Raw genomic sequence first — 22,760 nt, 5'->3', positions numbered from 1 at the left:
GAAAAAAAGTTTGATTGTTGGACCTTCTTGATTTGGATGTAACAAGCCAATGGAACTTTGTCTTTTATTTTATTGAATAGGTATTATTGGTTCCTATTTTAGTTGCGTGATGGACAGCAAATAACGATCTCGCTGGTACCCAAAAATACACAAAGGCACTATACTGCTATCCACATTACCTCCCTGATTTTTCTGAGCCCAATAATTGGATAAAAAGCATCCTCGTTTTTAAATACCTTTAAATTTTGCAGTATTGGAATTAGCAAGAGTCTGATCCAGCTTTAGATCCAATGGGACTCGACCATTTTAAGGCAGAGCACTTTTTCAGATGTATCCTTAGTCCAGAGTCGCTCGAAGAATTACTATACGAAAATTAAACTTATCTTTAATTTTTTTTTTTTTTTAAAGGTGGGTGGCCACCTGCTTCACATTTAATCGTTCGTTACTTTCATTTGAAACGCTTGCTTTTTTAATTCAATTCTCCATAAGATTGCTTTTTCCCCTAGAGAGTTCCCTAGGGATTTCCTTTTGTCCATTATGGCCGATTAGCAAACCTGGATTCCTATCTTTTTCATCATGTTCTTTCAATCTATCATTAGGAATTTCCCAAAATCTATTAGCAATGATTTTTTTCCAGGATTCTCAAGAGGGAGTTTTTATCTCAAGACATGGAAAGATTAATTTTGTCGATTTAGCAGGTAGTGAAATGACAAAGAAAACTAAGAGCCATGGAAAAACTTTGGTAGAAGCAAACAACATCAACAAAAGCTTGATGGTTCTCGGTAAGATTAAATTCAAATTTGCATATTACTCTTTGTGCGTATTAGGGAATCGTGGTCTGTGTAATCTTAATTACGTTCACCTTAATTAGTACATTCGAGCAAATTGAGATTTTTCTTTCGAATACAATGTAAGGTATGAAACTTTTCCTAGAGGATAAGAAAGAGAATACATTTAACTGCACGAATCAATTGCATCACGCTCAATTTGGCCATTTTGTATAAAATTATTTGATCTTTTTAACAAAACTATAAAAAAGTATCTTGTAAGTTTTTCATTTGTCAATGATTTCTCAAAAAAATCTAAGACATATTAGATTTTTCTCGACAGTAGAAGCTCATAAGCTTAAAAATAATCTACTTCTTTGGTAGGAGTAGCAGAAAAAATTATTTTGAACTACAGCATTGCAATATTAGACTCGCAAATTAGACTTGTAATCAACAATCTTTTAAATTCTAAAAGTAATTTTGATAAAAATCACACCATTTGCGAAATTTTTACTTACTTTTTTTTATAAAATACATACTTTAACGCGTAATTGTCGTTTCTCTTGCGAATTCTTTTGCAATGATACTGCTATTTTTTCGATCTTGAGCTTCCTATAACGATTAGCTTCATCTTATATTATATAAGTTATAGTACTGAATCTCATTTCGTATAAATCAGAAGTTTTACACTTCTTGAGTTTCTTTTGATAGTAGTCCATTCTTGAAATTTCCATTGTCCTTGTGGAGTTTCAATTCATCCTGACTGTTCATAAATTTCTGTAAAATATCATAATATCAATTGAAAACATAATATGAATCTTCAGAAATACATAATATGAATCTTCAGAAATCAAAGTCAAATTTAATGCAGATATTTTATTCTTATTGTTGACTGGGTCATATACAGAAGAAGTGAAAAAGCAGATGTTCACCAAGAAAAATAATAAGTTTACCCATCGAAACCGATATATTTATTGCTTTTGGAATTTTTTACCTTTTAATGATGTATGATAACTTTGATCTGCAAAAAAAAATTTACGAAGTTTTAAACAACAAAATTACAACCTAAAAGTACTAATTAAAAAGAACATACAGCAATTTACATAAAAGAACAGAATAAATCGTAGGATGAATTCACTCTAATATGGTATGGAATGATGCTTAAACAATAACAAATTGTCTATATTAGACCTGATTCTCGGTAGTGATCTTTGACTTGTCCCAACGAGAGACTTGCGACCAAAAACATACAAAACTGTCACTAACAACTCTGATCTGCTAAGACGATGATTTTGAATATTCTGAAGTATGAAAATATAATAAAAGAGAGGGTATTGAGCTATGGATTTACCTCATTTCTGAAGACAGAAATCGAAGTTTTTTAAATTATATATAAATTACAATTAAGAGCAGAATACGTCACATAAATGTTATTAATTATTTAAGATAGCTCTGACTTACTCACTTTTGGATATGGGTAGTCTCAAACAAGGATGTGCAAGCTAGAAAGTGCAAATGGACTCTAGTAAGTGCAGTAAATTACAAATAAGAGCAAAATATGGGTAATGGCTGTATCAAACTCACTCTAATATGACGCACACACACACAAACACACATCCCAAACGTATAGTTTCATCTCAAACATCCAAAAATGTCACCAACAACTCCGATTTGTGAAAATGGTTATTAAGACTAACCTAAACCGTGGAAAAATATCCATATAAAGTGTAATATTTCATATAATCTCCCTCAACATACAAACATAAAATGCTTACATTCATTCTGATCCACTAAATTGTTCCTAGTTTTATCCTTTTATGCGTGCATAAAATATGTGCATAGAGAAGGGTTTACCATGTTTCTGACTTCTCTTCCTAAGGCTGGGATCACACGCCAAAAAAAAGAAGTAGTACACATAAAAAAAGTTGAGTCGTTCACCAGAAATAAGGAAAAGTGGTTACTCAATAAGTTTAAGACAGAAAGAAAAAAAAACACATTTGTTTTTATCCCATTTTTTTATAGGTTATTGTATATCTAAGCTAAGTGAAGGCAAGAAAAGAAACAGTGGACATATACCATATCGTGACTCACAGCTCACTAAGTTGCTCGCTGACAGTTTGGCCGGGAATGGTGTCTCGTTGATGGTAAATTTAGTTCTTAAATTATCCGTAAACCACACTGCTTTTGAACGACATCGTCTGGTGCAAATTTTAGAAGAGGATATATTTCTTAGACTGTAAAATAAACTTTTAGGATTGAAAGCCTCTGTCAACTAAATAACGGAATTTTTATTTAGAGCAATAGTTACAAGTGAGTTTTGTGACAAACAATGATAAATAGAAATTTAAAACAACAATGAACATTTCAAATCCACCTTCGACAGTCATATTCTGCAGCAACAGCAAGATCACAGTAAACAGCAGGGATTAAATAAAACAAAATAGGTCAACTCTGAAAGATGACTTCTTAGAGATCCTCTATTTCTGAAATTGGACAGAACACTGAATTATCTTTTCAGAAACATTGTATTGTAATTTTGCATATCAACTAGATTTCCAGCAAAAATCATAGAAAAGCCTTTCCCGGAATCCCAAATTGAAATTTTTCACTTCGTTCTTAATATAATTGTCGTTTAAAATAGAATTATACAGTAGAATATACACAGTAGAACTGTGGGCCTATAAAATCTTAACCAAGAACTGCACTGAAAAAACTATTGTTATCCTGAATTTATGCAGGTAGGGAAGGGTTTTTTGGGCGCCAAGGGACAATATGACCTCAGTGAGGGTTCCTTAATGCTCGTACTTTTGAAATATACCAAAAGATCTTTTTGAATGTTGGAATCACAATTGGATGAAAAGATCTAGGGTCATAATTATTTATTTTGAATTTTGAGACATGATCTGGCCACTGTGGCAAAGGGCAACAAGAGGTTCCAAATTGTCGTTTATGGTTTTTCAAATCTCAATCAATCATGTTGAGAAGCGAGGGCCTGCTTTTTACTAATTTTTTTAGATGGTTCTACATCTGTGTAGAACGGTCGATGCGTCTAAATTGTTTTAACCGAGATATCTACCCAAACGCTTTTTCAGACTTCAATAAAACTTAGTGGAAGAAGAAAGTCTATTCTAGGTTCCAATTTTCCATGGTTGCACCGATAGCTTCAACTTAGTAAAGAGTGAACCACGGCCTACAGTAACTAAATGTGTAAAAAGCTTTGAAAAAAAATGCCTTACGAGAAAATATAGCTGCCGAGTGAAAAATGTTATTGTGAAATAGCAGGAATTTTAAAAAATCGAAATGAAGTCAAAAAGGAACTAAAAACTAAACCGTTGGAATTTTCATGGCCAAAAACCTGACACATGGGAGTTGCAGCCTCCCCCCCCCCCCCTTCGCCTTTCCACTTTGAACAACAGGGAAAATAGCTTTTTCACAGGAAGCACTTATGTGTCAGATTTTTTTCTCGACCGCTAATGGGACAAAGGCCATATAGAGCTGTTGAAGGCTTCATTTAAAGCTAATTTTTAGGTCTACCCACTCTTTTTATAATTTTGACTTGGTAATACCATCATAAAGGGCCATATCAAACACAAAAGGGATTTTTTGAAAGTTATCTCTTGAGTGGGAAGACTGGAAAGAACGACAAGGGCACCGGTATAATCTCCGTGGTCAAGAACCCTAAGTCTGAGGTATATAAGCGCCCCCCCAGCCCCCTTAAAAATATTTAAAAATCCTGTACTGAATGACTACACTACAGGGGCGTAATTTACTATGGCGGTGGGGGCAACTTCCCCTCCCAGACCTTAGTTTGCCTTCCCTCAAACCTTAGTCCACCCCCCTCTCCAGCTGAAACTTACTTTCTCCAAAAATCTGGTCAAAACTAAAATTAGCCTGTATAATTCAGGAGTTCAAAGAAACGGGTAAGTTTTCTTTAGTATGTTTTTACCTTTATGGTACTATATGGCTCGTTTTTCAGTTTTCACTTTCATTTTTACTTGATTTGGAAAAATTGGCTTCAACTCACCCCCCCCACCCTCCCCCTTACGGGATTTTGAAGATTTTTACGCCACTGCAGAACTAGGCTAATTCTAGTGGCTAGGCTGCCGGTAGTGTAAAATTACAAAATTCAGGATGGGGAAGAAATACATTTTAATATCTAGAGGGGGTAATTTTGTTGTGTGTTTCAGTTCTTCAATGGAAACACTGAAAAAGGGTATTTTTAAATGGGAATACTAAAACAAATTATAAATTTAGGCAAGGAAAAAACTAGGTGGCACACGTGACCCTCCCAACCAATTGGCGACAATATATCTAGCAGGTAGTCATAACATCCTAACGATATAGGCTAAATTCAAAGCTATTGATTATTTAAGTCTGCTTTTTGCAGGTTTGTAGTTGAAAGAAGCAAAAAAACGCATCATTGCTGATAGAACTTAGAAGTCGAGGTATCTTATTAATGTAAATTTTAGCATGAAATAAACAATTTACCGGTAACAGTAAAGAGCATAAAACACACTATTATACAAGACTTGACAGTGTAGTGGTATTGATATTCCATCGTGGTAACCTAGGTTCAAATCTTGGATAAGGAAAATTGGCTTGAAATTCGTATTCTTTTTCAAATGCCCATTCATTTTAACAACACTGGGTAACAATTTTTTTTTTTTATCGTCCAGGTTTTCCCGCTGAATCAGACTAATTTTGATGCTCTAACTCTGAAAATGACCTTGGTTTCGCTCAATTAGGTCATGATTTTTTGCTACAGAAATTTTTAACAAATTTATTTTTCATAAAAAATAAACAAATTTTTGCGGATCATCAGCTGAGAAACCCCTGGAGATTCTTCCGTTTTCCTCAAGAAATAACAGTCAATTTATCCAATCTCAAAATTTTAGAGTTTACGGCATAAGTCGGCGTTTCTTTGATTCCCGTGTGTGAGTAGCTGCTGGGTTGTCTCTTCAGCAACCAGCAGTAGTCCGCCATCATGACTGCGTCCCGCCTTCCCTGGTATCTCTCCCTCATTTGGCAAATGCTGTGATGGAACTTTTTCTCTGATGGAACCTTTCTCCCTGCTCGTCACTCATCGCCCCAAGGTTTTCAGGAAACTTCTCCATGTGTGAGAACAGGAAGTATATCTTTATACTTATCAAACACCCGAGTCTTAGGAAGGCCTCTATCCTGTTGCTGATGAGTGTGGCGTCGTTTGCTGCCTTCGTGTTCCCGAGGAAGTTGTTCACCACCTGTACAACCGATTGCCACGTGGAGTACTCTACCATATTCATTGACTTTTCGAACTCTGTGTCCATTATGAGCTGTCGTATCTGTGGGCCTTCGAAAATGCCGGCCTTCAACTTCTCAATGGTCAGTCGAGGAAAGGCTCGGCACAGGTAGTCGAAGCACTTCCCATCCTTGTCCAGAGCGTGCACGAACTGCTTCATTAATCCAAGCTTCATGTGTAGCGGTGGGATCCATATCTTCTCGCAGTCAACAGGAGGTTCGTTTATGATGCTCTCGCCCCAAGTACTAACTGCTCTGGTGCCAGCCACTCTTTCTTTACATATTGCTGTGATCTTTCTTTACTGTCCCACATACATATAAAGCAAGGGCTCTTCGTGAACCCGGAGTGCTGACCATGTAGAATGTTCACCGTCTTGTAGTCCACGCAGATGATCCACTGATGCTACTCATATTGGATTTTGTCGAGCACGTACTGCACTGTTTTACATTTGTCTCTGAGAGTTTTGGAGTGCACAAGAGAGATTGAGGCAAACTAGTTCCCTTTATGGAGGAGTACACTCTTCAAAAAGCGCTTGTTGCTGTCAATGAAGAGCTGCCAATCTCTTGGATCGTATTGAGAAGCTTCGAGTTTACCAAGAAGACCGCCAAAATCTCGGCAGTACACGTGGTCTTCCTCCTGCCTGAGATAGTCTATATAGTCCTCATGCCTTATACGAAGGAAAGCCGCCGGAGGTATTCCACGTTTCTCTTGCAAACCGTATGCGATGCCCAAGACTCATCTTGGTCACCCAGTTTGACGTTCAAAGTAAGCCTTGTAGGTCCGCTTTGCAAATCCTGCGATGTTTCTCATGTCCACTGACAGCATGTAATCTCCGCAGATGTTGCAAAAAATGTCAGGATCATTCCTGCCTGACCGTCGCACCAAAGCAATATCAATAAAGTGAAATAAATAGAAAAATGCACGTTAATGTCTGGCAATGAAATTTAGAATCAATTTGATTGGCTAAGGGTCAATTAAATAATCTTGCAATCGCGCATACACGTATGCAGCTACTTTAGAGAAATGACATAATGTTGTAATCAATATATTCTTCAAGAAAAATATGATTGAACTCAAAACCCCTGACATTAGCATATATATAGATCATCAGGTAGGCCTATGACTGTATCTCAAAAAGTGGATCTGATAGAGAAAAATGAGTGCGATACTCAGACTCAGATCACCAAATTTAGTCTAAATCAGCTGAGAAACCTCTGGCAAATTTTTGGCTGTTGCCCAGTGTAATCATTTCGTCTAAAATGTTAAAGTCCAAGAAGGAAAACATAGAAGTATACCTTCTGATTAGAAGATCAAATTCCTTGCAACTTTGCAGAAAATAATTGCAATACTAATGACACATTTTACTGTAAAGTATAATAACTACAGTCTATCTAAAGTCCTGATATATTTCAGATTGGATAAAATTTCATGCATAATTGAACTTCTTATTTACAACTCCTCAGAGATTCCAAAGATAAATAACCCTTGAATTCTTTATGTGACTATTTTCAGATTTTTTTAAGGAAAGTTCAAGAGAAATACGAAGTTAAACCTATATTTAGCGTCCTATTTTAGCAAAAACTCGTGTTGACTTCAATGTCTTCTCTACCTAAGTTGAAAAAGATCTTTTTATAAGGGCAATTGTTTACATTCTTAAAAACCTAAAAATAACATAGCAAAGAACAAACCATGGCCCATAGTAACTGACAATTTAAAATCGGTTCTAAGAAACCGTCTAGGGAAAGACACCCCATTTAAAGTTAATTCAGGAATGGTAACTATTATTTCACTTAGTTTTAACAATAAAATGTTATTTTTAAAACAAGTTTATGCAAGTTTCAAAAAATAGCATGGAATTCTTAGAAAATGCAGTTGGGTGGGAACGAAAAGTACGCCATTGAAATTAACATTGCCGAAGATCCCATAGAGGAATATATCAGCCCCCACCTTGAACAACAAGGAATTCAGTTTTTTGCATGGGTAGCACCGAAAAGTCTTCTTTTATTGTTGTTTTTTCTTCTTCTTTGTTCACTACTAGTAGGACGCCGGAACATCATAGTCGTTTAAGATCTCATTAGAAAGGATGTAGCAATATCTAGTGCCTTTTGTAAAAAAGAAAAGATATTATCGTAATAAAATGCAATTTTTGACGAAAAACTGCTTCTTCATGTATGAACAGTTATAACGCGCAAATCTTTTGACAAGGTAAGGATTAGAAATGACGCCATATATGGTAAATTATACTCAGAAATGACGTCACTAATACTACTACTACTACTAACAACTCACTGCAGAACCAAGCTACCTGTGGCCAGCGCAGGTAACCACGCTCGTCCTCCATCTCATTCTATTCAAAGCCTCCCTCTTTACGACCTCTCAAGAAATTCCCATTTCCCTAAAATCTTTCCCTATGATACGCTCCTACTCATTTGGGGATGACCAGTTTCATGTTTGGCCCTAGACGGTTGACTAACAAGGACAACCATGGGCAGTTTGTCATCCTTCATTCGCAGAAGGTATATATATATATATATATATATATATATATATATATATATATATATATATATATATATATATATATATATACCAGTATTTGTACAAATACCAGTGTTTAGTTCAAACGTAAATTTATCAGTGTTCAGTTTTTCCTGATGGATTCTAAATGTAAATCAATTAAATAGGTTTTCCTTGTTGCTCATGCCAAGGCACTTTAAGTTTCCTACAGTGTTTTTTGGCCAAAGCAATACCAATTATGCATTTTGCTTTTCAATGCAACGCCTTTTTTAGGGGTTTCCGGTCCTTTTTTGTTTAACTAGAGGTTGTGTCGTATTTTACTAGCTTCTAGCTACCGGGACAATCCCAATGTACCAGTGTTTGGTTCCATATATAGATGTACCAGCTTCCTGTTCTATATGTAAACTTGTCAAAAAACAATTATCTTGCATCATCATGCGTATGATGATTTATTTATATATTTCATGCTCATTAAGATCTATTCTAATATTTCAGTTACTATGGGCTAGACTTCGTTCTTACTAAAACTTCAAAAAAATGTGTCTCGTTGAGTTTACATATTGTTCATATATATAAGTTCATATAAGTTTATTAATCCACATTCATAAGAAAATAAATAAATTAAGCAACACTTTCACGCTGGAGAAAACCTACGAAGGTTTGTGATCGCGCGAAACTCCACGTAACTACTTACCTATTAACTCAAATATTTACATAAACCTCAACTATTTGATTAAAACTATTATAAATAAACCAAAAATAGATAAACTATATCCTATATATATTTAAAAAAAAATAATAATAGTAAAAAAAGAAGAGTAAAAAAAATATAGAAAAATAAATAAATAACTGAATTAAAAATGATAATACATAAATAAAATATAAAAAAAAATAATAACGAATCCAGTCTCCATCACTCACTATACTCAACTCCCTCTCCCCTCCCCCACCCTGCCAACCTTACCTTAGCTCCTACCCACCCTTACGTTCCCAGTCCACCCATACCTCTTCATCTCTTCTTCCTGCCCTACCCAACCTACCAATAATAATAAAATTTAACAAATTCCCCCCAAAAAATAATATTTTAAATTCTTTTTTAATTGAGGTACATGTTCTGCCGCTCTAATGATCACTGGAAGCTCATTTCATACTGATGGACCGAGGTGTTTCATTCAAAATGAAGGCCTGATACCACGACGCAAATCAACAACTATATTATCACTTTGCCTAGTTCCATAATTATGCAGGTCACTATTAATTTGGTAAAAATTCTTAAAAACATCAGGGGTTAAACCATTCTTACACTGAAACACAAATACTGCAGCTTGTTAATCTCTTATCTGACCTACATTAAGGAGCTTCAGGGACCTAAGACAAGCACATGTGTCATGTACATCCTGGACACACATACCGATTGTTCTAACAGCTTTATTTTGTAGAACTTGCACTCTTCTATAGTTGCATAAGAAGTTACTGCGCCATAGGAGGCAACCGTAGGAGATATATGGATAAAGCAACGAATAATATATAGTTAAAAGTATTCTTTGAGGGATAAAGGGCTGCAGACGTCGAAGTATTCCTACCTCATGGGGAAATTTTGATGAAATTGCGTCACTGTGACACTTCCATGCCAGATGGCAATCAAGATAAAAACCAAGGTAGCGGAGACGATCAACTTGCTTAACCAGATTACCAACCACATAAAGTTACCTGGCCAGACACATCCAGTGGTGTACCAATTCTACAAAACGTCATTAAAAATGTCTTGCTAACATTTACACAATAGACTTAATGAAGTGAAAATCTCCAGCTTTCCCAATGCGAGATTCGCTTTTTCCACCAGGTCCTTCACAGATGAGGCAAGCACAGTTAAAACGGTATCATCAGCAAACGAATTAAGACACACATCTTTCAAATAAAGACGCATGAGATTAACATAGATGAGGTAAAGCAGGGGACCTAACACTGATTGTTCTGGTACCTCACACGTCACTGAAAATGCTGCTGAACCCACATCATTCAATACTACTTTGAGGGATCTCCCTGTGAGGTAACTTTCAAACCACTACACGCACTTGCAACGTACACCTAACGATTCCATCCGACTTATCAGAGTTTGAAAATCAACTGTATCGAATGCTTTGCGAATATCTATAAACATAGACAAAGGTGTTTCACCTCTGTCCATACCACTGTTGATTGATTCTATAAGTTGTTGCAAAGCATTCGTCGTCGAGTGCCCTTTGCGAAATCCTCAATTGGGTCTCACTCAGCAAATCATTAGTCTGTAGGAAACAATATAGACGTTTGTGAACAACTTTTTCTAATAACTTCGAAAACAGTGGAAGGATCGAAATCGGTCTCCAACTCTCACTTTCCTTTTTCGGGCCACCTTTATGAAGTGGTATCACTTTCGCAACTTTTAGCTGGTCAGGAAAAATGCCCTTTTAAAGTGACAGGTTTATAATAAAAATCAGACTTGGTAGAATATAATGCATTATTGCCTTAAACGCTCGAAGAGATAAGTCGTCCACTCTCGCAGAATTTGATTTCAGAGATTTTATTATTTTAAGCAGTTCATCACTTGTACACGGATCAAAGGTTAATTCAAAATTCCCACCTCTATTATCACATATAATGTATTCTTGAACCTGTTGACATCTTTTTTTTACACTATTTTGCTTTTAATACCAATATTGGAGAAAAAATTACCAAACTCATTTGCAATTCCAAACTTATCATCAGAGGCGAACCCTTCAAGTTGTACTTCATTCCTTCCAATTTCAGCATTCCCATTGGTCACTTCATTTATCAGTTTCCACGTTTGTTTCCTATTTCCTTCACAATTTGAAAACTTTCTATCGTAATATTCGGCCATAGCTTTGCGACGCAATTTGTTCACGAAATTGCGCTGTTTTTTTTAACAATTCATACGAAACATCACTTTTATCATCTATATATCTTTGATAAAGCTCAATCCTTAGCTTTCTTTTTTCCAGTATTTTACTCGTTATCCATGGCTTACGGGGTTCCTGTTTCTTCACTTTCATTACCTTCATAGGACACGCACGTATCATAAATGGGTAGAATAACTGACATTAGATTATCAATTGCTCTCGTAGGGGAATCTTCTTCAGAAAACACAGGGGTCCAATCGATAACACTAACCTCCTCCATAAACTTTTGAAGATTCCCTTTTTTTATTAACTTTGTCTTTATTTTCTTTTTATTTGATCTGTGCAACTGACACTTCATAACACTCACCAATGGAAGATGGTCAGAACCAGGAAAGGCCACAACGTCAGCAAAACAAAGCTTCAAATTGGCAGAACGAACAAAAATATTATCAATTAGGGTTGCACTCTTTCCGGTAATCCTCGTGGGTACACTCACAAGCGGGTATAGATCATTCGATATAATAAAATTTAAAAAATCAACATTGAGATTATATAAATCAAGCAGGTTAAAATTTAAATCACCCATAACAAAATGACTAGCTCCAGACAGTACCTTCGAAATCAGCTGACTCATACCTCCCACAAAATCCTCCAGGTGAGCACTGGGTGGCTTATACACCATACTAATTATATTTTTTCTCCCATCAAGTTCAATTTCAATTGAAAAAACTTCAACCTTACCTTCAATTCATATACTAAGATCATCCTTTTCATTATAATTCAACTCATTTTTTATAAGGAATCCAACACCACCGCGACCCATCACGAGTCGGTTCGTAACACAGAGATCATTACCCCGAAGCAATTACAGCGAAAGAGACTGGTTTGAACTAAGAAATATTTCACATAATCCTATTATGTTAAAAGAAGAAGAACATCTTTCAATTTATTCTAAAATATCTAGCTAGCTTGTAGCCACGTGGGCATTCTAAATAAACAGTTGTAGAAAATGCTTTTCATTTACATTTTGAATTTACTGAAACCAAATAAAATTACTCTCCCTCATAGGATTTAGCTCAACAATCAGTATATCATCATCGCCAGCAATACTTTTTAATAAATAGTCGTGAAGACTAAATTGGTCTTGATCAGACATTATCATTTTTCATATAAAAAAAACAAACAAGAAATAGCACTTGAAAAAAAAAGATAAAGAGAAAAAATAAAGAAAAATAACAAAAAACAGAAATATATATATAAAAAAACTATAAAAGGTCATCAATTGACCAGATACGCCTGATTGGAGCAGTCTCAGTTTAACGCACAAAAATACGGCCTTGATTAGACCACACACTGCAATTTCCAAACTTATCTCTTGAAGCGCTTAGAAGACGTTTCGTAAGGTTCTCAGCTACAAATAAGCCTGAGCCACTAAGCTGCTTCTTTGCTTTAAACACATGGCGAGCTATTTCTTTTGATCGAAACTGGATGAGAACAGGGGCAACTTTATCTGGTCTTTGAGCATCATTTGATCCAACTCTAAATCGCTGAACACTAACTATGTCTGAATCCTTAATATTAGCAAGGTCCACCATGACAAACAATACGTCCTTCATGGTATCCCCTACACTCTGCGAAGGAATCTGCTTCACACCATTAAACAACAGGGAATCACTTCTCCCTTCCTGCTCACTGTCGTCTAGCTTGAGCTCAAGCTGATTCACGCGATTTTGCAACAAATTAATTATATGCATGCATGTTTTTAGATATTTTTCAATCAGTTCAAATTTAGGATAAAACTCAGCATGTACTGCATCATAGATTTCAAAGACCTTTGCTTCAGCAGGAAACTTAGCATTAAAATTAGTTGTAGTCTGCAAAGTTAATTTTTTCAGCTCTTCGTAAATTTTTATCTAGATTTATTTAGTTAGATTTTATATTGTATTCGCAAGTTCATTCTCTGTATCCACAGTTAGTCTACGGAGATGAGCCGTGGGATCTGAGAGTAGATTATCCGTTACCGAATCTTGCCCTTTTCTTAGAAACCTGCGGTAAACATCAGGATGATGTTTTAGCTCTGCAAACGCATGATTAACACCCTTAGTTTTCTATGTTGATGCTTCCTTCTCACTGCCATCAAAACAAAGTAAACTCATGACGGATAGAACCTGGCGGTCGTGTTTTTTGTCGTAGCAAAAACAACAAATTTGCTGTTTCCGATATTTGTCTTCATAATTTCTAGGATTCGAATCGACCAAAGAGGAGAACCCGAAAATTTAGCTAGGAACAAATCTCTAATTTTAACGTTAGCCGGATCCATGACGGTAACAATTAATACAAAAAAACAAGTAGAATTTGAATTTAAACTGAACTGAACACTGGCATATTAGCATATAATGATAACATAGTCTTATCTATGCTCTAATTCAAAATGATTCAATTGAAAAGTGTCAAACATTGCCATTAAAATCCCATTATCAAAATTATATACGGCTTTGTGAAAAAATCAAATGGTTAAATACCTTGTTTGAATGCTGCGGATGAAAGTATGCCTCATGATCGGAGGTTTTTGGTTTCAATCCCGCCTCTGGCAAGGGACAGATGTTAAGTAAAAGAATAATTCCTTAAAATAAAATTCTTTAACAGAATAGTGCAAAACAGTTTCTTGTAAACAATTAGTGCAAAGATTTGGGTTAGTTGCGTTTTGCAAAAGATATTCACCTTTTGTTTGATTCATAGATGTATCTAAATATAGAGGGGTTTTATTTTAAAGAGGGACCTAATTTAGAAGTACATAAGGCATGTAACGTGGCACCATTTGAACTGGTAGCTTACAAATGTCTATTACACCTTTTTCAGTAATATAATGTAAAGGTGTTCTCGTGTTTTTTTTATCCTTTAGATTTGGGTTTGCCCCATCTTTGATTAATGTTTCAGAAATATCCCAACAAATGTCTTCTCTTTTAATCTCTTCTAATTTATTCCTCCATTTATAATGACCTATGTTGATCCTTTATGTAAGCTTTAGATGTCCTTATTGGTCTAGTCTTACAAACCATATCGATCGTTTTGTATTTTGATCTAAAATAAGAATAGGAAAGTGAACTGATTCCGTACCTAAGAACTTTTCCAGATCTAATTTAAAGGCCCGGTATAATTACAAACAAGAAAAAGCCTATAGATTTTTCTTAGAATAGTAAGAGACGAACCTCAGAGAATCGATCAGCTAAGTAAGTCACCTTACCTCGGGAAAGGTATTTTAAAAAGATGCTTGTATTATCATAACTTTTAAGTACTTTTCCGTGGTATGTTCTTTGTTAGGTTTCAGCTATCTCTACAGCCGTGATACCAGTGAAACTTACATAATCATCATTTGTAGTGAACTAGATTGATCGTAACAACTTTTCAAAAGATACTTGTATTATCTTACCTTTTAGTTACTATGTGCCGTGGTTTGTTCTGTACTAGGTTTCAGCAATATCCGATGAAACATACATAGTTCCCACTTAAAAAGAATTATATCCATTCATTATGTATTTCTTATATTATCTTGTCGAAAAATAAACGGGTATAAATATTGCATTCACTTATTATGTCATATATGGTTTACAGCCTACTATTATGACGTCATTCATCAAGCGCATACATGAAAATGCATTTTTTTTGTAAAAAGTGGTACCATTTTAAAAACTATTTGTTTTTTAATTACAAAAGGCATTAGATATAGCAATTTGCCTTAAAATGAGCCATTAAACAGCTCTCTATGATTTTCCAATGCCCAGCTAGCTGAGGAAACAAAAATGGAAAAAAAACAAGATGCCATCGATGCAAAATATCGCTGTTCAAGGCATTTTTTTCAAGCTAACATATTTTATTTGCTGTTCAAGCCAAGAGATTCTAAGTGCCTATATAGGAGTTTTGGACAAGACGGTTCTAATAGTGTATGTTGTGTTTCTACCTGACACTATTTTTAGGAGTTATGGGGTCAATGTATTTCTTAGTATTGGACTTGATCGTCTCTTTCTAGGTTGCTAGCTAACGCTGCAACCACTATACTACGTCGCTCATTGTTAAATAAAAAGAAATTTTTCACAAAATCAGTATCTTCATACACAAGATGACGTAACAAACGTCGTAGCTTTTGACAAAATAAAATAACACACGTATTTTTTGAAAAGCTGCTTCTCTAGGTTATTATATCATATTCGAGTGACTTTGCTGCCTGATTTCTTGGTAATCGTTCTATACCAGATTAATTTTAAAAACTTTATCCGAAAAACAAGTTTTTCAAAGACAAGTAAAGAGCTCCATTTAAACAAAATGAGCAACAATAAAGTCAAATAATCTTCCAAGCGTAAAACTACCACAAATCACCATCAATAAACAAACGAAACCCGAAACGAACAAAAATTAAAATAAATAACCTGTCAAACTCAAAACGAGGAAAAATTACATGAGTAGGGCTGACTACCCCCATGTCTTCTCAAGACCATAATATAATTTGCACTTCACTGGAAAAAAAAACAGATGACGATGGATTGTCAGTTTAACATACATATACTGATATTTATTCCTTAAAATTAAAAAAAAAATTTAATAAAGTCATAAATTGAAAACCTTTACGATGTATTTTGTTCTCAGTACAGTGCAAATTAGTAACAGTGTGCACATAGAACCTTTTGTTTCTTCATCATCCCCTTCAAAAAACGCTGGAAGTTTAAACTTAATACCATTAACCGTTCTTGAAGCATTTTTGATACGTCCTCTTGACAACCTTTGTGGGCATAGTGTGTTTTGGTTTAATTCCATACAGTTTCAATATTTCCTAAATTTGTCGCTTTAATATCCTTATTTTTAGTAGCAACAGCAGTATTATTAGCACCAAAATTAATAATAGTAGCCTTAGGTTTAGTGGTAGGCTATTAGTGGTATTAGAAGAAGTAATGATAGTAGCAGTAGTAGTAGCATGAGTAGAAGCAGTAGTAATAGGATGCAAATACTTTATTTCGAAATCCCCCAAAACAAGCCCTCTTAGTTTCAACTTCAGACACCAAACTGTTGCTAAGATATTGTTGTTACGCTTTTTCGACAACCTGCATACAGGCCAAGTGTTTTGATTATGTTCAACCCCCTCCCACCCCTCCCCCCCAAAAAAAAAAAATCCTGAAAATTTCACCTTCATACCCTTAGACATAGTTGTAATAGTAGCCACAGTAGCAGTATTGGCATTACTACTAGTAATATTCATTGTAATAGCGGTGGTACTAATAGCAGCAATAGTATTAACGTATTGTCTTTACAAGTAGTTGCAACAGAAGTAGTAGTTGAAGTGGTAGTAACAATAGTAAGTTTATCAGTAATAGTAGTATTAGTAGTAGCTTCCACATATTGCCTTTTGGTCAGATGATCTTCCCTTTTTAGTATTCTCTGAAAATTACTTAATGCCAAATCATTTCTTGAGATACGTTCTTTGGATAATGTACAACCGCCTAGCATCTTTTCATTTAGTTCAAATTTCCCTTTAATATTTTAAATGGAGTAGTGTGGTAGTAGTAGTAGTAGAAGTGGTACCAGTAGTAATGGTGGTAATTGTATTAGTAGTGTTAGCATGCAAATATGGCCGTTTTGATCCTCCCCCTTATCATTTTCTGAAAGTTCCAAATGAACATACCCACTCATTCCTCAGTTACACCCTTTTGACAATCCATATACACATATCATGTTTAGATTCAGTTCAAGACTCCCCTCTACATTCTATGAAAGATTCACCTGAATGCCCTTCGTCTTTTTGGAAAGTAGAGTTAAAAATGCGTGCCTTTGTCAATAATATTTACTATTTGAAAACAATGAATGAATTGCCTAAATTACAGCCCCTGAAGACTGTGGGGAAGTTGACATCCCCAAAGACGTAATTACTGGACTTTTCAACAACGCTGAACAAAATAACTCTCTTAACAGTTTGATCGGATGTGTTTAAGGAAATAATAGGTTTGTGGAGAAGGGGCTCTTTGCCCTCCATTTACAGTTGACTCTTAAAAATGGCTCTAGAATTTCCGACTTCCAATCACATGAGCCACATCCGATCCAAAGTTTACAGGAACACCGGTTCCATAAGAACCTTATATGCCCCGGGGCATTATAACCATTGTCCCTGGGTTTTGGGGGATGCTTTGACTCTGAAGGAATTAATATATGCACTTAGGACTATTGTGAAGAAAGTGGCTATCTCACAATTTCGATCGGATGCGTTTGGGGAAAAGAGGCTATGAGGGAGGAGGGGTTAGTTGCCCTCCATCACTTTTGACTCTTGAAAGGAATTAGAACTATAATTTTCTAATCAAATGAGTGTGCTCTAGAGTTCACACAGCCATCTCTTCCATAAAACCTAATATGCCCCGGGGAATATCTTGCAGCCCTTGCGCCCAGACTCTGGGGGGCTGTACCTGCCCCAAAGGCCTTTTTTGTGATCTTTTGACTTCTTCTTAACAAATTACTACTGCAAAATTTCCATCGGATGTATTTTGAGAAAATATGACGTGAGGTGTTCTAGTTGCCCTCCGATCACTTTGACTTTTAAAGAGGGCACCAGAAATTCTGATTTCTAATCCAATGAGCCCTCTCTGAATTTGATATGACCACCCTTTCTATAAGAACCTTATATACCTTTGGGCATAACAAACACCCCTGACCCTGCAAGCTGTGGGCAGGATTGTCATCCTCAAAACTATAATTACTGAAACTTTCAACTACGCTGAACAAAATTACTATCTCAAAAATTTGATTGGATGTGTTTGGGAGATGATGGGTGGGGTGTGGGTGGGTGGGGCTGTTTGCCCTTCAATCACTTCTCACTATTGAAACGAGTAACAGAGCTTTCAATTTCCAATCGAACGAGCCCCTTTTAAAGTTTCTACGACAACACCTTCTGTACGAAGTACCCTGGTCTAAAAAAAAAATAAAATAATAATAATAATAATAATAATAATTTAATATAAGCAGTTATGCCATTTATGACAAATTTGTTTTGCTCGAGTGTAATTTCATACTTGAGTGTTGATTGTAATTTTACTTGAGAGTATAAATTTTTTCTAGTATGGACCGAACCACGACCAGCTATCCCGGTGGTTATGCTTACCTGATGAATAGTCAAACTAAGATTAATTAGTCTAAAAGTACGTTCTAAATATAACTTTTGGTTGGCCATCGATTATTGGAAAATAGGTGATCGATTGATATTTCTGTTAATAAATAAATAATCCAACTTCGATAGTTTCTCTCTATTTCATTAAAGATAATTTTTTAGTTTAAAGAGCCGTATGGGTAAAAATGATACTTATTAATAATCATGTGTTGCCCTTTTAGGGGCAGCCTAATCAAGAACGAACCCTAGCCCATAGTAAGCAAAATTTTAAAAACAAACTTCGAAAAAAAACCTGTTTAGAATAAAAGCATGGGTTCATCATACGTACTATATAGAACAAACTGTCTTTTAACTACTTGCTTTACTTAACTTATTCTATAGAAGAAAAAAAAACTCTGCATAGGTCAAGGTAAAATAGCATTTCCTCCTTGAAGGCAAACTGACCTTTCATGATGTGTAAATGCAAAGCTTTGGGGAATTAATTTACAGCACAAATGAGGTCCAAGAAACTGCATTGAGTTTCGTACCCTTTTTAATTCTTGATTTATAAGCTTGTAAAAACATTAAAAAGTCATTCTTTAATAATAAAAAAATTAAATACTAAGCTGTTTTTCTGTTTTTTCTGTTTTTTCTAAGTCGATGATTAAATGCTAATCATGGGAGTTGTTTTCAAAACCTTAAGTGACAAAGATAGCAAACGAAAATTCAGAGAGAGTTTTCCCATCAGGCAAGGCAGTGGTAGTGAATTGTATACCACATAGTTTAAAAAAAGGCCCATCATTTAAAGAACACTATACAACTCTCATTTTTACTGTTAATTATTATCAATTACTAGCGAATGGCTTAGATTTTTAACAGTTGCAAAACTGTAGATGAAAAATACCCACTGCAAATAATAAAAACAACAACATTCGGAAACTTTTCAAAATAGTCTAGAGCTATATTAGCCCCTTTACGACAGAGATGATGTGAAACAATAGCAACAACAGGGATCGCTAGATTTGGAATAGCATAAATTGTGACATTGGCAGAGTCTAGGAGGACATTTTGGGGGAAAATTTCCTGGAACAGCTGAATATGGAAGTGGAGGGTCCAAAAATCGGCAATGCCGGAAATGGACCGAAAATCTTAGGAATAAAGTTTGTGAGATAGCGGATTGTGTCTTATCAAAGTAAAGAGCACAGTTGAAACTTAAAGCGAAAAAAACTATTACTCCGCAGCTAACGTAGCATATTTTTCAAAAGGTGTTTAAAACAAACCGGCTCGTCGTATTTGTCTATACTTATATAATTCCAAAAAACTAGCATTTTACTTAAACCTATGCTTATTTGAGTTCTTTAGAGATTAATAATCATATAGTAAAGTTTATTCATTTCATGGCCAGTATAAGACCACTGAGAGCTTTATTAATTAGTATTGTGATATCGGCAGGCCACTTAAGTATATTAGCAGTCAACAAGCCATCAGCACGTCTACCAGAATGTGGAGTCAGATTTGAACCAAACTTGGTGGGAAGTCATAGCTAATTTAACTCACCTTCTTTAGAATAATGGTGAAGTTGACAAAAAATAAATATTTAAAGGTGTATAAACCTCAAGATTTGGAAATCAAAAACCTAGGTTTTATAACTGTAGCAATTTCTGGAGTTATTAGTTTTGGCCGTTTTGGCACAGTCACTGGTTTCTATAAAAAAATTAGTCACAGACTGGACACATATAGAACATCTAAATATTTGCATTCTAGTGGGTTCTTTTGCAAACTCCTTCGACGACTTGTTCAATATAATCCCCCCCCAGGTAAAAAACGGAGGCTGAAGAGAGGCACAGTTAAATCTGATTTCGAGGCTGAAAACCAGCACATCGATTTTCAGACGATATAAAATTCAAAACTAAAAGTTTTATTTCGTTTAGAAATAAAAAACGTTTAGAAACTCTTGGCCTTTTTATCTATTGTTTCTCATAATCACGCAAGTTCAATACACACTTGAATGTAAATGTCACGTAAAATCCGTTACTCTTCTTTAAATAAGAATAGCATCCCAAATGTTTTTCATTAAGCAGCTTTTCTAAACCTTAATTTCCAAATTTCACTTTCTTTGACCTCATTAGGGTTTTTATTATCGTTCTAGTCATCCCTGCAACCATGATACAATATAATTTCAGAAAGTTTGGGGCCAAAACAGAAGGATCTGGTGGTTCAGACTCCCCTTCTATTAGGGATTTATAAGACTAAACAGTTCTAATGACCTTACAGGACACCACCCCTTTCGGTTTTCAAAATAATTTATAGTCAATGGAACGACTATAAAATCAAAACTTTAATCTTGAGATGGTTACACATATATTTTGATTTCGTGAATTGGAGAATCAGCGTACAAATTCGTACAATAGCCAAATTTTGGTGAAAACCAAATAATAGAGGGAATACATATTTTGATTGTAGAGTCACGGTAAGAAATAACTCTCGAATTCAAATCAAGTTTAATATTCTCGTACCTGTACCAAAACATAAATTTTGGTACGGGTACGCAAGACGTAGGTCTTTCTATTAGTGCAATAATTGTAAATTGTAAAGAGTTATACCTATTATTATTAATAAAGTCAGTATTAGCCTACTATCATTATCCGAAACCTAAATAAAATAGAAACCGAAAACCCTAAAACTATACATGTACCAAAAATTGCATTTTATGATGAATCCAAGTACCTAAGTTCTTTCAGTTTAACGCTCTTTATCAAAAGAATGTAGCATAAGAAAAATTACATAATTTAAGAAATGGATAAAGTATCCCAGAAAATAGGGATCAATTTCCATTAAAGTTTTCACTCTCAAGCTAAATAAGTTCAATAACCCTTAGCAAGTTAGTTTGAACTCATATGTAAAATATGCAATTTTGTATATATTTTTTTGCTCAAAAAGGCTGTTTACGAATTTTGCCCCAAATTTTCCATAAGTGATCCATCTGATCAACATGGAGAGAGTTTACCTATACTTCCCTTTATAGGAAAACTAATTAAAAGAAAATTTCCACAAAATAAGTTTTTCAAAGAAAAGTAAAGAACTCCATTAAACAAAAAATGAGCAAAAATAAAATCAAATAATCTACCAAGTGTGAACCTACCACAAATCAGCATCGATAAATGAAACCCAAAACGAACAGAAATTACAATAAATAACTGAGTCAAACTCAAAACGAGCAGAAATTAACATAAGTTGGGCTCAAAATGCCTATGCCTTCCCAAGGCCAGAACATAATTTGCACTTAACTGAAAAAAATATAAATGCTCTTACTTTCATAACTTGAATAAATCAAGTAATCCCAACTTTTCGATTGCTCGATACCAGTCTATTTATGCTAAATTTACAATCCACAATCATTTGTATTTTCTTCAGTGATGTGTGAATTTTGTTTTAGTCTCGGGAAGGTGTATGGATTTTGAGCCCATCTGATGTTATTTTCTGGTCGTTTTGAGTTGGACTCAGTTATTTATTGTAATTTCTGTTTGTTTTGGGTTTCATTTATTTATCGATACTGATTTGTGGTAGTTTCAAGCTTGGTCGATTATTTGATTTTATTTTTGTTCATTTTTAGTTTAATGGAGTTCTTTACTTTTCTTTGAAAAACTTATTTTGTGGAAAAAGTTTTTTAATTAATTTTTGTTCGTTTTATATTGACACAGTCTTTTCAGGGAAAAAGAAAATAATTCTTTAAATCTTTTCGCTTTTTTTAAGAATTTATAGTTTGGCCTGATATTTTTATGCTGAAAAAAAAATTCAGCAATTTTTAACAACATACACTCTTTTAAAAATCTGGACACAAATAGTAGTGTCTAATTTAGTTTCATACCTCCTCTAGTTGACTTGAAATGGAAAACTTGATATCATTTGCATACAAATCTGTTTACTTTCTTTGATAGCTTGGATACACTTACGCTATTTTGATTTGGCTAAATTTTAAGATCAGAAGTAGCCCCGAAAGTTTGAACATAATACCCTCAGTCGTTCTTAAGATACTGCTGAGATGCCTTATTAGGAATTAGCATTAACACAGTGCATTTTGATTTAATCTTATGGCAACATTTTGTTTTTAAACAAAGGCAAATGGGAGGGTGGACGTGGGATGGGGATTAGTTTTCCTCTAATCACTTTCGACTATTAAA

The 22,760-nt window shown here is 34.8% G+C and overlaps 1 protein-coding gene across 1 annotated transcript in view; it reads left to right on the top strand.

Moving 5' to 3' along the window:
- Positions 1-22,760, top strand: part of LOC148954502 (kinesin-like protein KIF17) — a 186,284-nt gene that overhangs the window by 103,933 nt on the left and 59,591 nt on the right. The window contains exons 9-10 of the mRNA XM_089086301.1: positions 638-782; positions 2,790-2,911. Of these exons, the coding sequence (XP_088942427.1) occupies positions 638-782; positions 2,790-2,911 (267 nt within the window). The remainder of the gene's footprint in view (positions 1-637; positions 783-2,789; positions 2,912-22,760) is intronic.

This window comes from Artemia sp. Qi Xiang Cuo, chromosome 3, assembly GCF_049724085.1.
Source record: "Artemia sp. Qi Xiang Cuo chromosome 3, ASM4972408v1, whole genome shotgun sequence".
Lineage (NCBI taxonomy): Eukaryota > Metazoa > Arthropoda > Branchiopoda > Anostraca > Artemiidae > Artemia > Artemia sp. Qi Xiang Cuo.
The sequence above is the reverse complement of the archived record's forward strand: the minus strand, read 5'-3'. Positions and strand labels throughout refer to the sequence as shown.